Genomic DNA, 16,081 nt, shown 5'->3' with positions numbered 1-16,081 from the left:
TCAGCCAGGGCACGGAGAGGGGTAATTCTCTTCCCAAAGAGCACAATTAATCGGCACAATATTGGGAACATATTGGCAGAGGCCGGTCTAAAAAAGTCCCAGAGTGAAACCATACAATTGCAACATTGGGCCGATTACATGTCCTTGTGTTGCTTCAAGTGCTGGAGGCACATACGAGTGCGGATAGCTTCGCCTTAACGGACAGGTTCGCTAAAATTTTATTCAAGACGTGTAAGCCTCTGCTGCATTGATGAAATCATGTTTCATAGTGTAAAAAAAAAACAAACTCATTAGTGCTATGAACGTTGCCTTCTGAGCACTCTAACCACTATTTTGTTTTGTAACCGTAGGTACAAGAGATCGCGGACGAAATAAAAGATGCCTTCGCCATTCTTCTCGACCTGGTGGAGTGGATGACCTACGAGAACAAGAAATCCGCAATTTTCAAGGTGACGATTTCACAATCATTTCCTGAAAAAAAAAAAAAACGCTGATTGTGGGTCAAAGGTGCTTTCGAAGTCGGAATTACACGGTATGGCGTCCAAAGTTTAGAGAGGGTAGGTAGGCGGGTTTCTTGCAAGCACTAAGTGAACAAGGGAGGCGGAAGCCTCAGGGAGCTTGACAACGTTTCTACAAGAGGACTTGTGTCTGTTCAGTATTTTTGTTGTGTTCGTGCGGCAGCATCCCATGACGTTGCTTTCATGGGAGAGCAACATGGTCAGGGCTATCTAGTAGACTACTGAAACAATGAAAAAATAAATTGTTGTGTTTCATATTGTAGGCATCTAAATAATGTTGACCTAAAGTCATTCAGCGCTGATTAGGTGTTTTTCTTTCGCACTGCCTATTAGAGGTCGGTTCATAAAAAGACGCTAAGCTGCACTGTCTGACAAACCATGGACCAAACGTGCGACGTCTAAGCACGCTTTTATTTCCAATATTCCAGCTGCGAGAAATGAAAGTGAACACTGGCTTCCCTCTCTGGATCAGAAGCGACACGGAGTTGAACGAGTACTACTCTGTGGTACGTGTGCTGCGCACCTGACACTAGTTAAATCAGTGCAAATTGTGTTCACATTATAGACAACTGATGAACATTGCAGATACCTGACCTGAGGAAAGAAGAGTTTTTTGTATCCGCCCTCCACGTAATCAAAGCAAGCGTGGCTAATGACTTACGCAAGCTCAAGTTCATCGGCTACAGGAATGACTTTGGGTGAGGCGGCCAACATAGCTGCGGAATCTAGATATGAATATAAATTCGCGATGCGTGCGGGGTTCAGTGAGGTTTGAGGCATTGAGCACGTCTTGTGCGGAAAGCTCTGCATTTTACAACCACAGCTCTATGAAGAACATTTGTCGAAATCGTAGCGACGTCGTCGTGCTCCACCCACACAGTACTGTCGCACCTTCAGACCCCTAACACTCGCTGCCACACCCCGTGACTATTCTCTGTACCCGGATACTCAGAGACTGCCAACGATGTAACCCTACACCTCATCCTCACATTCGTCTTCGGTGTGGCTGTCACGCCGGACGTCCACCTCGTATGGGTGGAGAGCGATCATGCGTGAACGTGCGCAGCGCACGCCTAACCTGTGCCCCTACCCTCAACAAAACCCACCCTTCGGCCTACACCCTTACCGAGAGTCGCGAAACACTTTCACAGGCACCATCATTTTTTACCGGAGGAGCTTACGCTCAAAGTTGCGTTATGGCCTGGGTAAATGTCCGGGGAATTTTTTTCATTCTAGAAGCGTTACGTCTGCAAGAGAGTATAATGGCCATGGGTCGATGTTGAAATAGAAAAACTGGAAGTAATTTTGTCTAAATTGGGAAGGCATGCATTTCAAACAGGAGTTCCTCATCACGCCACCCCGTTAAAAAGGCGCGGATATGTCGTTTAGCAGCAATAATATTGGTTGTATATTTGTACCGATTTTCCAACACGTCAGAAATTCTAGAGCAGCACTTTTCGTCAGTGCTGCCTGTCTCAGGAAAACTGGCTTCTTTTTGTTTTCAGAAATGACTGCGCTGTAGAGAAAAATGTTTTGAGACAACGTGCAATTAAGGTGTGCAAAGGAAGCCATGCTAAGTTGCAGTAGGGAAAGACCAGCCAGAATCTGTTTGGAAATGCCTCTAAAGATGTGGTACGATGCCAAACACTTGAGTCAGTACAGTCGAGCCCACTTAAAACAAACCTGGCAGTCTCGCGAATTGCGTTCTTTATATCCGAGGTTAGTCGTAAGTGGACTTCCTATGTTACAGCCACAAATACAAGGTCACACCGTGAAAGTTCGTTATGCGCGTCTGCTCAAACTACACTCTATAACGGCGCTTTCCAAGCTCTGAAGAGCATTAACATACCTCTCGACGATAGTGTTGCTATCCAAAAGATAGTTTTTGGATGCAGTCTAATTGCGGTTGAAGCCTCCACGACAGCTGTTCGTAGGTCGGCCTCGTCGTCATCTTCTTCATCACAATCCTGGCAACTGGAGAGTGTTCTTATTTGGCGTACTAATACTTTCGTCAGTGTATGGCTATCCGATGTTGGCGTCATTATCCGTACCAACGATATCATCCAGGCGACATCAGTTCGTGCTAGCTTACCATAGACGAGGCGTTGCCTAAAACCTACATGAGTCCGGTATTGTGAGTCTTCGACAGCGCCCTCAATTCCTGAGATAATGTGCCTTAAGCAATTCCTGATGCACGATCCCTTGTCAGTTCCGTCCACGCGAACTTCTGCCAGGGCGGCGAACTGAGTTACCCGAGCTTAGACTGGGCACCTGGTGAGGCAAGGTCTATAGGACACCTCGATAACGTAATTGCACCGATGTGAAGTAGCTTGTAACGTTCGGTTACAGCATTCACCACAGTCATTGCGGTTGCCGTAGTCAAATGCAGCACGTGTTTGCGCTACAAGGCTGTCGAGCATATACAGAAACAGCGTAATATTCTGAAGCCACTCGGCCAACAACTGGCCTGTCATAGCCATAGCCCCTCAAAATTTATGTCTATTGTTGGATTCGTCTAAAGAAAAAAAGTTGAGCATCTTTCAGGTTTTTGCGTCGTGCCTGTAGTACACGAAAGTGCAGCTTCCAAAGCACTGCGCCTTCCGAGACTTCGTGACACACGGCGGCCGCCTGTCCTTGTCGTCCATGCTCGTTCATAGCAGAATGGTAACATGAAGCTTACTCCACTCTTGAATTGAATTGAATTGAAATTTATTCCGCAACAAAAAAGGAATGCTGCGAGGAGGAGGTAAAAAGCTGAAAAAACAGCCTGAGGAAAAACAGCTTCACCAGGTCTAGGCACCGCGTTTCATTGCATCCGTTATTGAGTGCCGCATCTGGCAAAAAGTTTCTTCAGCATTCCATACATCCCGCAACTTTCTGCCTTTTGGGAGGTAGCGTTCCTTCTTTAGAAAAGGGAGATCTCGGAGGCTCGGGAGGCACTGGTAACTCACCGCTCCTGCAGGAAACGGGGGTTTTCGACTCGTTGGCCAAGTGCACAGCGCCACCTCGTTCGATTTAACCGAGCTGAGCGGTCACACCTGTTCGTTGTATTTGAGACGCAATCCCATTGCCGTAATACCTATTTTCACGGTAGCACCACCCTCGTTGGTAATAAGCAAGCGTTCGTCCTAACTGCGGCCGTGGTAAGGGGGCTCCACTGTACTTCAAAAACGTATCAAGTATGCATAGCGGTTCCTCTTCATTGACAACCTAACAAGCTATTAACTCGAGTTTTCGTAAGTACTTTTAGTAAACGATGCGGTGATTAAAGCAATCTATAAATGGTAATACCCGTTCGCAGCCATTTTCTTGGGGCTATCTTTACCTGAAGGTTTGACGTAACGCTACCGTGCAGGTGGGTCGAGATGCAGGAGCAGGCGGACCCGAAATACCAGTACCTCGGCAATTTCATTAGTAAGTGCTGCCGAAAATGCTTTATTCGGATTGTTGACATGCACCAGTAACTCGTCTTTTTTCCACGTCTGTACAGTGCTGCCTGAAGCTTATCTTCACGACCCGTTCTTCAGACTCACTGCAAGCCCGTAAGTGCTTTTAGTGCCTGAAACGCTTCCAGCCGCACTACCCGGATTTCAGGAGTGTCCGTATTTGTGAAGCCTCTGAGAAGCAAGTGTAACTGGGTCACTGGCTCAGTCGACACCTCAATAAGGCTATGAGTACCAACAAGTTAAGGCGATTATTGCGCCTCTCTTTTCTCAAAATCCGCGCAAGGTTTAGGCTCCGTTGATTTTGAGGAAGGGAAAGGGGTATAACTGGCTCCCTGGGTTAATGAGCACCTCAGTCGCGTTTCGAAGTACGTGGCGGGGGTGTCTACCTGCAAAAAACCGTACTTTCGCAGATCTAGTGCTTAGCGCTGCTAAACCGCCAGCCATTTTCTTTACTTCTTAGCTCCCTTTGCCTGCATGGGCATTTCCTATGTCATTTTTCCTCAGTCGGAACAGAAACCAGTTTTGCAGAGAAATGTCTAGCGAGCAGAACAAAATATTGCTGTTTTCGTTATTTGCGCATTGCGATATTGGCTGTCCGTGTAAATTTAAAGGCTCCGTGTGGATGTTAGCCGTGAAGACTTTACAAGCGGTGGGTGCGCAGGAGCACTAGGGGACGTTAGGTTATCTCCTGTCATTGGTGTTGTTTTTTGTTAAAAAGGCTGCGAAATTTATGGAGGACCATTTCACCAATTTACCCAATACTGTGTTCGCAGTTTGTGTGTTTAACATCGCAAAAGGAGGAAAATAGGCCGATGTCTCCAGCATAAATACGGTGCTTCCTGTCCCTTCTTATGTTAGGAGTGAAATTTTTGTATATGTGAAAACTTGTATAGGAGCAAGATCAATGCCATGCGCCAGCCCGCTTACAATATTAGGGAGTTTAAAGCGACAAATACTGACTGCATATTTTAACGAGAGCAGGTATAAATAGTATGCTAAGAGAGAACAAGAACCGTTATCTTTTTTGAGCCCAGAAAAAAGTGATAACGACAAACGTGTCATGGTCTGGACAATGAAAATGTGGAACACTTTGGGATCCAATTTTTCTTAATATGGATGCGTTTTAGTCAAGTAATTTTTGATCGGCTTAATATTTTCAGTAAATCCTGTTGACACACATTTAGAACTAAGTGCACTGAAAATTATATGTGGTATTCCCTTTGAAAATTACAGCACCCTTTGCCAGGAGCCTTGCATTCTTTGCAAAAACTGTGCCACATAGGACGTATGTGTTATGAGGGTCACTTGTGGTGACTGCTGTCAAAAGAATGCTTCGTTCCAAGGCCGACTTAGTTCTTCGATGACATTCGAGATAACGTGTCGTCCTTATAACTTAATGATACTCCACGACCTTGCTTCTTGAGTTTAATAAAACTTTAAGGCTGAGAACATCGCTCAGATTTTTTGATGATACAACCTAATTAAGCAGCCGACCTATTACAGTATGTTTCTATAAGCTCCTGCATGACACCACTCCTGCGCGTTGTACTATAGATGATAGTAAAAAAAACTTGCGTGAAAAGATGTTACATCCGTTAGGGAACCCTCCTGAAGCAACCTGTGTTCGGTCGCAGATCCGTCAACTTCGGTGCCCTGGGGACAATGTTGGGCCATTACATGACGCTTGGCTTGTCGTCCTACGGTAAGGAAAAGAGCGCCACCTACATTTCACCTGGTTTGATTGGAGTAGCAGTTCTCGATTAGATTACTTCAGTGCCGTGCTTTTAGGGGCTCACTCCTTGGTGTGATGGCATAACGTTTAAAATTTCCTTTGAGCTCGAGCAAGATTACAGTGGCGAGTAGCCTTAGCAGTGAGATTCTGCATCACAAAATTTTTACTTCGGCCATTAGTAGCGCCGTACTGAGGGGTGCCGCGTCACTTTAACTTCTCGGGTGTATTTTTATCCCCCTAGAAATTAATGGGACACGTGTTTTTTTATTTCGCTGCGAATGAAATGCGGGCGAGTGAATTTCAGCTCAGTAGCAGAGCGCAGACGCTTAGGCAGAGAGACCTTCAAAATTCAGTAAGCCTTAGCACACTGGGAGACCCAAAGGTAGTTTTAATTCGGACACGGATTCTTTGAGGTGTCCATTTGGAATTAGCTCCCGTCATAATAAGAGAACGGGTAATTTTACTCTGGCTGATTCCCTTTAAAACCGTTATTAAAACATTGTAATTTGCAAGGTGCGTCACTTTTACATACATACGTACTTACATGCATACTTGCAAACATATTTGCGTACATACATGCACTCACACATACATACATACATACATACATACATACATACATACATACATACATACATACATACATACATACATACATACATACATATACTGTTAGCAAAAAAACACCCAAAAGGGAGTAAATGGCTTGTTCTCTACCGCACACCCGAAAGGAGGTTTTTTTACTCATGTATGGTGTTTTTTATTTACTCCCTTATATAAGAGAGTTACGGGCAGTAGCTCTGCGGGCCGCAGGCAATCCAACTTGGGAAACTGCGCCGCTCTAATGTGACCCCGCGTCACGCATTCTTTCCGACGTCTGCTAGCCCAGCGGCGGCGTACGCGGCAGGAGTCGTCTGCTTGTCGTCTCCTTTTGCTGTACGAGCTCGTTTGGTTGGCCATGTTCGTAGATCAAGGGATGTAACATTATAATCAATAGTTAAAAACTGAAAAGGAGACGCTGGGTAGTTTTCACGGTCATGCACCATGCTATGTTTGACCCAAAACCAGAGCAGAAAAGATGAAAATACACCTGATGGTAGTTTGGAAAGGCAGTGTTTGCTTTCATATTCACTTCATTAAGGCATGGATATTAAACATGGCTGAGAAAAAATGTGGCCTCATGAGCTCAATCAAGAGCTCAGCGTTGACACTATGTTCTACCACTGTTCCATGTTCATGCAACACAATCTGCTGCAACACATTGCGAGGACCACACTGTAAAAAGCCTGTGAAAATTAGGCCTAACAGGGGGCTGTAACGGGGTGGCGACACAAACAAAGGAAAGTCAGATATCGTTAGAGCACTGGGGGCTTCACAGGAGCAATTCAATTATATAACGTACTGTAGCGGAAAACGGCGACAAGTCGATATCTTGCACCGCGGCAGGCGCCCGTGAAGGAGCAGAAGTCAGCAGAAGTCCAGCGACGATGGTAACCCAGCAGTCTGCACTCACCGCCATTATCCGACAACTGACCAGAAGCAGACGAGACGATAGGCGGCGGGGCGGATTGCACAAAATAGTGTTTTTTACGCCATTTCGGCACTGGTGGAGTATTTGGTACAATTAACTCCCTTTCTAGACTGGAGTAAATGCTGGTAAATCCTCATTTTTACTCCCTTATTCCCTAATGCGAGTAAAATGGAGGACAGTCCTCCTTTTTACTCCCCACTCATGGAGTAAATGTTATCACAAATGGAGTAAAAAGGGTGGCCGCCACCCTTTTTACTCTCTTTTGGGTATATTTTTGTTTACAGTGTACATACATACATACATGCATGCATATGTACATACGTACGTACGTACGTGCATACATACATACATACATACATACATACATACATACATACATACATACATACATACATACATACATACATACATACATACATACATACATACATACATACATACATACATACATACATACATACATACATACATACATACATACATACATACATACATACATACATACATACATACATACATACATACATACATACATACATACATACATACATACATACATACATACATACATACATACATACATACATACATACATACATACATACATACATACATACATACATACATACATACATACATACATACATACATACATACATACATACATACATACATACATACATACATACATACATACATACATACATACATACATACATACATACATACATACATACATACATACATACATACATACATACATACATACATACATACATACATACATACATACATACATACATACATACATACATACATACATACATACATACATACATACATACATACATACATACATACATACATACATACATACATACATACATACATACATACATACATACATACATACATACATACATACATACATACATACATACATACATACATACATACATACATACATACATACATACATACATACATACATACATACATACATACATACATACATACATACATACATACATACATACATACATACATACATACATACATACATACATACATACATACATACATACATACATACATACATACATACATACATACATACATACATACATACATACATACATACATACATACATACATACATACATACATACATACATACATACATGCATGCATGCATGCATGCATGCATGCATGCATGCATGCATGCATGCATGCATGCATACATACATACATACATACATACATACATACATACATACATACATACATACATACATACATACATACATACATACATACATACATACATACATACATACATACATACATACATACATACATACATACATACATACATACATACATACATACATACATACATACATACATACATACATACATACATACATACATACATACATACATACATACATACATACATACATACATACATACATACATACATACATACATACATACATACTGTCACGTTGTAGTGACGGCAGTTAAGCGGCCAGAAAGACACCAGCAAGAATTGCAAACGAAGCTCTTTATTTGAGCTGACTTGAGCCCGCACAAGAACTGAATCACTCGGCGGCGGCGTAAGCAACAAATGTGGTCTTCAGTCGTCGAACTACGAGTGCCCGCTGCTCGCGGCATCGTTCAATTTAAACCCGGCAAGGAAACTTCCAGATAACAGGTCGATATCATCTAGAGTAATCTGGAAACACGCAGTTGCAGCTCTTCATTGCTGTGATCAATCGAGATTAGTCCGGTCGCTTGTCGCGTCACGAAAAAAAATGATAACAGCCCTTTCCTGCGGCCTTGAGCGTACGAACGGACACTACAATGATACGTGGCATTACCCCCCTCCCAAAGAAGCATCGTCTCGATGCTTTAAAATGAAAATAAACACGTAGAATGCAAACTTCGAGTCCTTTAGCGTTCATAATAGGGTTTAAGATGTACGACATGTACGACTTCCGGGCGTGTCCGGCGTCGCTGAGATGCTGTCTTGCCGCCGGGGATGACTTCATAGTCGAGGTCAGCGATGCGACGGAGAACCTTGTACGGGCCAAAGTAGCGTCGCAGAAACTTTTCACTCAATCTACGGCGGCGAACTGGCGTCCATATCCAAACACGATCACCTGGCTTGTAATGCGTGTCTCGTCGGCGCAGATTGTAGCGTCGGGCGTCGGTGTGCTGCTGGTCTCGAATGCGAAGCCGCGCAAGTATTCGGGCTTCCTCGGCGCGATGAAGGTAGGCGGCGACGTCGAAGTTTTCTTCGTCGGAAACGTGCGGGAGCATTGCGTCGAGTGTTGTCGTGGGCTTCCTGCCGTATGCCAGCTGGAATGGGCTAAACCTGGTTGTCTCCTGGACGGCAGTATTGTAGGCGAAGATCACGTAGGGCAGAATGGAGTCCCACGTCTTGTGTTCGGCGTCGATGTACATAGAGAGCATGTCTGCGATGGTTTTGTTCAGACGCTCTGTGAGTCCGTTGGTTTGCGGATGATAGGCAGTCGTCCTCCGATGGCTTGTCTGGCTGTAGTTTAAAATGGCTTCCGTCAGCTCCGCTGTAAATGCCGTTCTCTGTATGTGATGAGCACTTCTGGGGCGCCGTGTCGCAGGAGAATTTGTTCGACAAAAAATTTTGCGACTTCTGTTGCGGTACCACTAGGCAACGCTTTTGCTTCGACGTAGCGGGTCATGTAGTCGGTGGCCACGATGATCCACTTGTTACCTGATGATGAAGTCGGGAAGGATCCGAGGAGGTCTATCCCTATTTGCTTAAAGGGCTTAGTTGGCGGTGGTATGGGGTTCAGGAGTCCGGCGTGTCTAGTCGGAGGCGTTTTGCGTCGCTGACACTCACGGCACGTTTTCACGTAGTGGGAAACGTCGGTAGCTAGCCGCGGCTAGTAGAACTTCTCCTGGATGCGGTGCAACGTACGAGCAATGCAGAGATGCCCTGCAGCGGGCTCATCATGACATGCTTGCATAATTTCTTGCCTGAGATATTTGGGCACGACAAGAGGATGCACTGTACTGTTGGGCGCGAAGTTCTTCTTCAGGAGGTCATTATTGTGAAGGACGAAGGACGACAGTTGCCGCTTGAACCCTCGGGGAGGCGATGCGGTATTGCCTTTCAGATAATCAACTGGGCTTTGCAACTCAGGATCCGAGCGCTGCTGCTGCGCGAAACTGCTGGCGCTTAGCGGTCCTAAGAAAGCGTCGCCGTCTTCCTCTTCCGGTGCTGTGTCGACGGGGGCCCGCGACAAGCAGTCTGCGTCGGAATGCTTAAGGCCAGATTTGTACACTACAGTTATGTCGAATTCTTGAAGGCGCAGTCTCCAACGAGCAAGGCGGCTGGAGGGATCTTTAAAATTGGCTAGCCAGCAAAGAGCATGGTGATCGCTCACAACCTTGAATGCTGGTCCGTACAAGTAGGGGCGAAATTTCGACGTGGCCCAAATAATGGCGAGATATTCTTTCTCGGTGGTCGAATAGTTGGCCTCGGCTTTCGACAGTGAACGGCTAGCGTACGCGATAACTTTCTCCTGTCTTCCATTTTTCTGAACGAGGACCGCTCCTAAGCCCACACTGCTTGCATCGGTATGGATTTCGGTTGCGGCGTTTTCATCAATGTGTCCGAGCACAGGAGGGGACTGTAAGCGGCGCTTCAGCTCTTTGAAAGCTTCCTCTTGCAGCCTTTCCCATTTAAAAGGCACGTCAGCCTTGGTAAGTTGGGTCAAAGGTTCAGCGATGCGCGAAAAGTTCTTGGCGAATCGCCGCTAATAAGCCCACAAACCAAGGAATCTGCGTATAGCTTTCTTGTCATTAGGCTGTGGAAACTCTGCGATCAGCCGTCTTCTGGGAGTCTGGGTGAACTCCATCCTTGCTTACGACGTGGCCAAGGAACAGCAGCTCCTCGTAGGTGAAGTGCCACTTCTCTGGTTTCAGTGTCAGGCCTGAAGACTTGATTCTTTCCAGCACTATCCGAAGCGTTGTGAGGTGGTCTTCAAAGCTTGAGGAGAAGACAACAACGTCATCTAAGTAGACTAGGCAAATTTGCCACTTCAAGCCTGCGAGTACCGTATCCATTACTCTCTGAAACGTCGCTGGGGCAGAGCAGAGGCCGAATTGCATCACCTTGAACTCGAAGAGTCCGTCTGGTGTGATGAACGCAGTCTTCTCGCGATCTCTTTCGTCGACTTCAATTTGCCAGTAGCCGCTCTTCAGGTCCATCGATGAGAAATACTTAGCGTTGCATAGCCGATCCAATGTGTCGTCGATGCGGGGGAGGGGGTAGACATCCTTCTTCGTAATGCTGTTCAGCCGGCGGTAATGGACGCAAAAGCGAAGGGTGCCGTCTTTCTTTTTCACTAGGACGACTGGTGCCGCCCAGGGGCTCCGCGATGGCTGGATGACGTCGTCACGAAGCATTTCCTCAACTTGCTTGCAGATAGCTTGGCGTTCTAGCGGCGATGCGCGGTAGGGGCTTTGTCGCAGTGGTCGGGCGTGTTAGTCTGTGACAATGCGGTGCTTGGCAAGCCTGGTTCGTCGCACATTCGACGCTGATGAGAAGCAGTCGCTGTACTTTTGAAGAAGACTGCGTATTTGGTCCTGTCTGCTCCGGGCTAACGCTGGGTTGATATCAAACGTGGGTTGATAGCCTTGGTCAGATGGTTTTACGGGTTGGTCGGGGAGGGCAAATATGTCTCTGATGTCTGCCAGCTCGTCGAGAAAAGCTATCGTCTTACCTTTGTTTAGATGCCGGTATTCTTCGGGGAAGTTAGCAGCTCTTGGGCTTGGCCATTCGGGATTTGGGTGACTCCCCTTGCGACGCCCAGTCCTCGATCCAGGAGTAACTGGGTGTTCCCCTCGACGACGCCTTCGGCAGTTTCGACGTCTCCAGTACCTAGGCAGGCGACGACACTTGATCGGGGCGGCACGCTCAATATGGCTTTGTCCGTGGAAAGCTTGATCGACTTAGATCGACGGTCGATGATCGCCCGATGTTCATTCAGGAAATACATTACCAAAATCACGTCTCGTGAGCGTTTCTGTAGGACAAGGAAGGTTGTAGCACAGGTTCGCCCATCTACTGTAACTCTCGTGGTGCAGCGTCCTGACGGCGTAATAAGGTTACCACCTGCGGTGCGGATCAGCGGGCCATCCTAAGTTGTTGTCACTTTCCTGAGTCGGACAGCGAGTGGCCCGCTCATGACGGAGTAGTCAGCTCCCGTGTCGACCAAGGCAGTAGCCGCGTGACCGTCGACCGTAACTTCAAGGTCACTTGTTCGCGTTTTCGTATTACACGTGGTCTTCGGTGTACGATCTCGGCTTCGTCGAGCAGTGAGGCTGCGGTGGGCGCACTCCGACGTTACTTCTCTGGGCGGTGGTATAAGCTTCAACTCTGGCTGTGTCGTCGTCGGCGGTGTTGTCGTCGTAGTTGAGGCATGGTCTTGCGTTTTCGTCGATGGAGGATATTTTTTCTTGCGCTCAGAAGCAACCTCACCTCCAAAGGCTGTTTTATTTAGTTTAACCTTCGGGGGCTTGGGGAGCGTCAACACACTGCGTAGTCTTGGGTAGGAGATACATAGCGCGATGACGATGGCGACGGAGAACGTACGCGATAGGCGGCTCGGCGATGAGTATTCTTCCCGACGCAAACACTCCTCGATTTCGGCTGGTCGCTGGCCGGGTAGGGGTTGTGGGGCGTCGTAAGAAAACCCTCGGATGCCCATTCTACTGTATGGGCAGTACCGGAGAATGTGACTGGCTTCGCTGCAGTGGAAGCATAGTGGGCGGCGCTGGTCGGGTGTTCTCCACTCGTCGCATTTCCTCGGCCCTGTGCGACGCTCGTAGGACGTGCGGGTTGGGGCGAGATGGCGGCGGTCCAGCGCAGCTGGCTGAAGGCGATAGGGGCTTGGTTCCCGTCGTTGAGGTGCAGGACGGCGCACTGCTGCGGCGTAAGTCATGGCTGGGGGCTCCATAGGCTGCGTGTGGGTCGGCATAACACTCAAGACCTGTTGAACCTCGTCCCGGAAGACGTCACTGAGCGATGCAAGTTGCGGCTGCGTTCCCGTTGGCAGCCATCGTCGGAGCTCTTCTCGCACGACTTGCCGTCTAACCTCCCGCAAGTTATCGTTGTTAGCGGTCTTCAGGCAGCTTGCTGACAAAAAGCGTTGCTGCCGGTCACACTGGCGGACTCGGGCATCAAGAGTTTTTTTCATCGTGGATGCCTATTCTAAGAATTCCGCGACGGTTTTCGGTGGGGTTGCCGACTAGGCCGGCGAAGAGTTGCTCTTTAACTCCTCGCATAAGCAACTTCACCTTTTCTTCTTCCTTCATGTTCGTGTCGGCACGCCGGAAGAGACGCTTCATCTCCTCAACGGTACCCTGCAACGGTCTCGTTTGGGTGTTGTATGCAAGACTGTAGCAGCTGCTGGACTCTCTCCTTTCGCACGATGTTTGTGAAGGTCTTCAGAAGCTGCTCGTTGAAGGTTTCGCAGTTCGTGAGACTAGCTTCCTCATTTCCAAACCAGATTCTTGCTGGTCCGTCCAAGGCGAAGAAGACGTACCCTAATTTCGTGGCATCGTCCCATTTGTTAAAAATAGTCACACGGTCGAACTTTTCCAGCCATTCTTCGGGGTCTGCGCCAGGCGAAGCGTCGAAGGTTGGTGGCACCCGGGGCTGCTGAAGAATGACTGGAGTCGTCGTCTGGGGCAAGCACATAGTGGACGTCGCTACTTGCTTTCGCTTCCGGGTAGGGTCCGGCAGAATCCCGAACTCAGGTGCGTCCCCTAGCAGGCGTCGGCTTGCGCGGTGGACTGGACTCAGGTGCTGCGGTGAATGACTCAGAGGGCTGGCGTCACGACTTGTAGGGGGTGTCCGGAACATGGAAGGCTACCCAGCACCTCCACCAGACGTCGCGTTGTAGTGACGGCACTCCAGCGGTCAGAAAGACACTAGCAAGACTTGCAAACGAAGCTCTTTATTTGGGCTGTCTTGCGCCCGCAAAAGAACTGAATCACTCGGCGGCGGCGTTAGCAACAAACGTGCTCGTCAGTCGTCGAACTACGAATGCCCGCTGCTCGCGGCATCGTTAAATTTAATGCCGGCAAGGAAACTTCGTGATAACAGGTCGAGATCATCTAGAGTAATCTGGAAACACGTAGATGCAGCTCTTCATGGCTGTGATCAATCGAGATTAGTCCGGTCGCTTCACGCGTCACGAACAAAAATGATAACACCCCTTTCCTGCGGCCTTGAGCGTGCGAACGGACACTACAATGATACGTGGCAATACATACATACATACACATACATACGTACATACATACGTACATACATACGTACATACATACATACATACATGCATGCATGCATGCATGCATGCATGCATACATATATACATACATACATACATACGTACGTACGTACGTACGTACGTACGTACGTACATACATACATACATACATACATACATACATACATACATACATACATACATACATACGTACATACGTACATACGTACATACGTACATACATACATACATACATACATACATACATAGGTTGGTCTATGGTGTGATGGTATGATGGATGCCGTAATGGAGGTCTCCGGGTATTTTCGACCACCAGGGGATCTTTAAAGGCCGATTCACACGACGGTCCGTTTGCCCGCGGCCCGTGTACTACGTGTTCATGCGTCAGCAAATTGAGAGGCGCGCTTTACCAAGCCGCAAGCCGACAGCGCGCCTCTCAATGTGCTGACGCATGAACACGTAGTACACGGGCCGCGGGCGAACGGACCGTCGTATGAATCGGCCTTAACATGTTCTGACATCGCACAGTACTCGGACCTCATGCATTTTACCTCCATCGAAATACGTCCGCCGTGGTCGGGATCGAGCCCGCGTCTTTAGGGTCAGGAGCCGAGCACGATAACTATTGAAGCACTGCGGTGGCACATCCATACACACACACATGCGCACTACATACATTCATACATACGTACATACGTATGTACACACGTACCTACATACATGTATACATACATATATGCATGCAGAAATACTTTGTAAGTCAAAAGGCTTTGCTTATAAGCCATGCTGCGGGGTTATTGTAGCAGCTATGGAAGTTCTAAGTTTCAGATGGGGAAGACAAAAGTTTCTCTCGCATTCTAGTGATTCAGAGCGTTGCAGATGGATAAGAAGCTATTAAGCATGACCCGGAAAAACCCTTTGGGCTGTAAACTTTCGTCAAGTGTTGTACAAGAACTATATGATAATACATACATGTGGAAGCGCTGTGGTAGCTCAGTGGGATGATGCTCAGCTGCTGACCTGGAAGACGCGGGTTCGATTCCGGCCGCGGCTGTCAAATTTCGATGGAGGCGAAATGCCAGAGTCCTCTGTACTATGTGATGGCAGTGGACGTTAAACAACTCCAGGGGGTTGAAATTACCTAGAGCCCTTCAGTACGGTGTCCCTCATAGCCTGATTTGCTTTGGGACGTTAAATCCTATAAACCAAACCAAACCAAACAAGCGTGCATGAAAGTATAATCAGCTCGCCGAGATTGTCCTCAACCAGTGACTGGTTTGAGAGGAATTCTACTTGTGGGCAGAGCGACCACATGACGCAAAGGCTACCTTATCAGGTGAAGAGACGAGATGAGAACATTTGCTGGGGTAGGATGGGCGTGGTGTTTGAAGGACAGAGCTGGATGATCAATGGCTGAAGCGTTTTTATTCTAGTGGACGTAATCTAGCCAGTGGTGACGACAGCTATCACTTCCAAGAAAAAACCGATATTAAACCGCCAGTACA

General features: G+C 47.2%; 1 protein-coding gene across 1 annotated transcript in view; it reads left to right on the top strand.

Moving 5' to 3' along the window:
• Positions 1–16,081, top strand: part of LOC149361211 (neprilysin-1-like) — a 57,416-nt gene that overhangs the window by 29,399 nt on the left and 11,936 nt on the right. Inside the window, exons 12-17 of the mRNA XM_089569469.1 lie at positions 351–449; positions 947–1,024; positions 1,104–1,216; positions 3,874–3,932; positions 4,009–4,060; positions 5,599–5,666. Coding sequence (XP_089425595.1) covers positions 351–449; positions 947–1,024; positions 1,104–1,216; positions 3,874–3,932; positions 4,009–4,060; positions 5,599–5,666 — 469 coding nt within the window. The remainder of the gene's footprint in view (positions 1–350; positions 450–946; positions 1,025–1,103; positions 1,217–3,873; positions 3,933–4,008; positions 4,061–5,598; positions 5,667–16,081) is intronic.

Source organism: Amblyomma mixtum, chromosome 2 (genome assembly GCF_055824585.1).
Source record: "Amblyomma mixtum isolate Tamu chromosome 2, ASM5582458v1, whole genome shotgun sequence".
NCBI classification, from domain to species: Eukaryota; Metazoa; Arthropoda; class Arachnida; order Ixodida; family Ixodidae; genus Amblyomma; species Amblyomma mixtum.
This window is presented reverse-complemented; position numbering and strand designations above follow the sequence as displayed.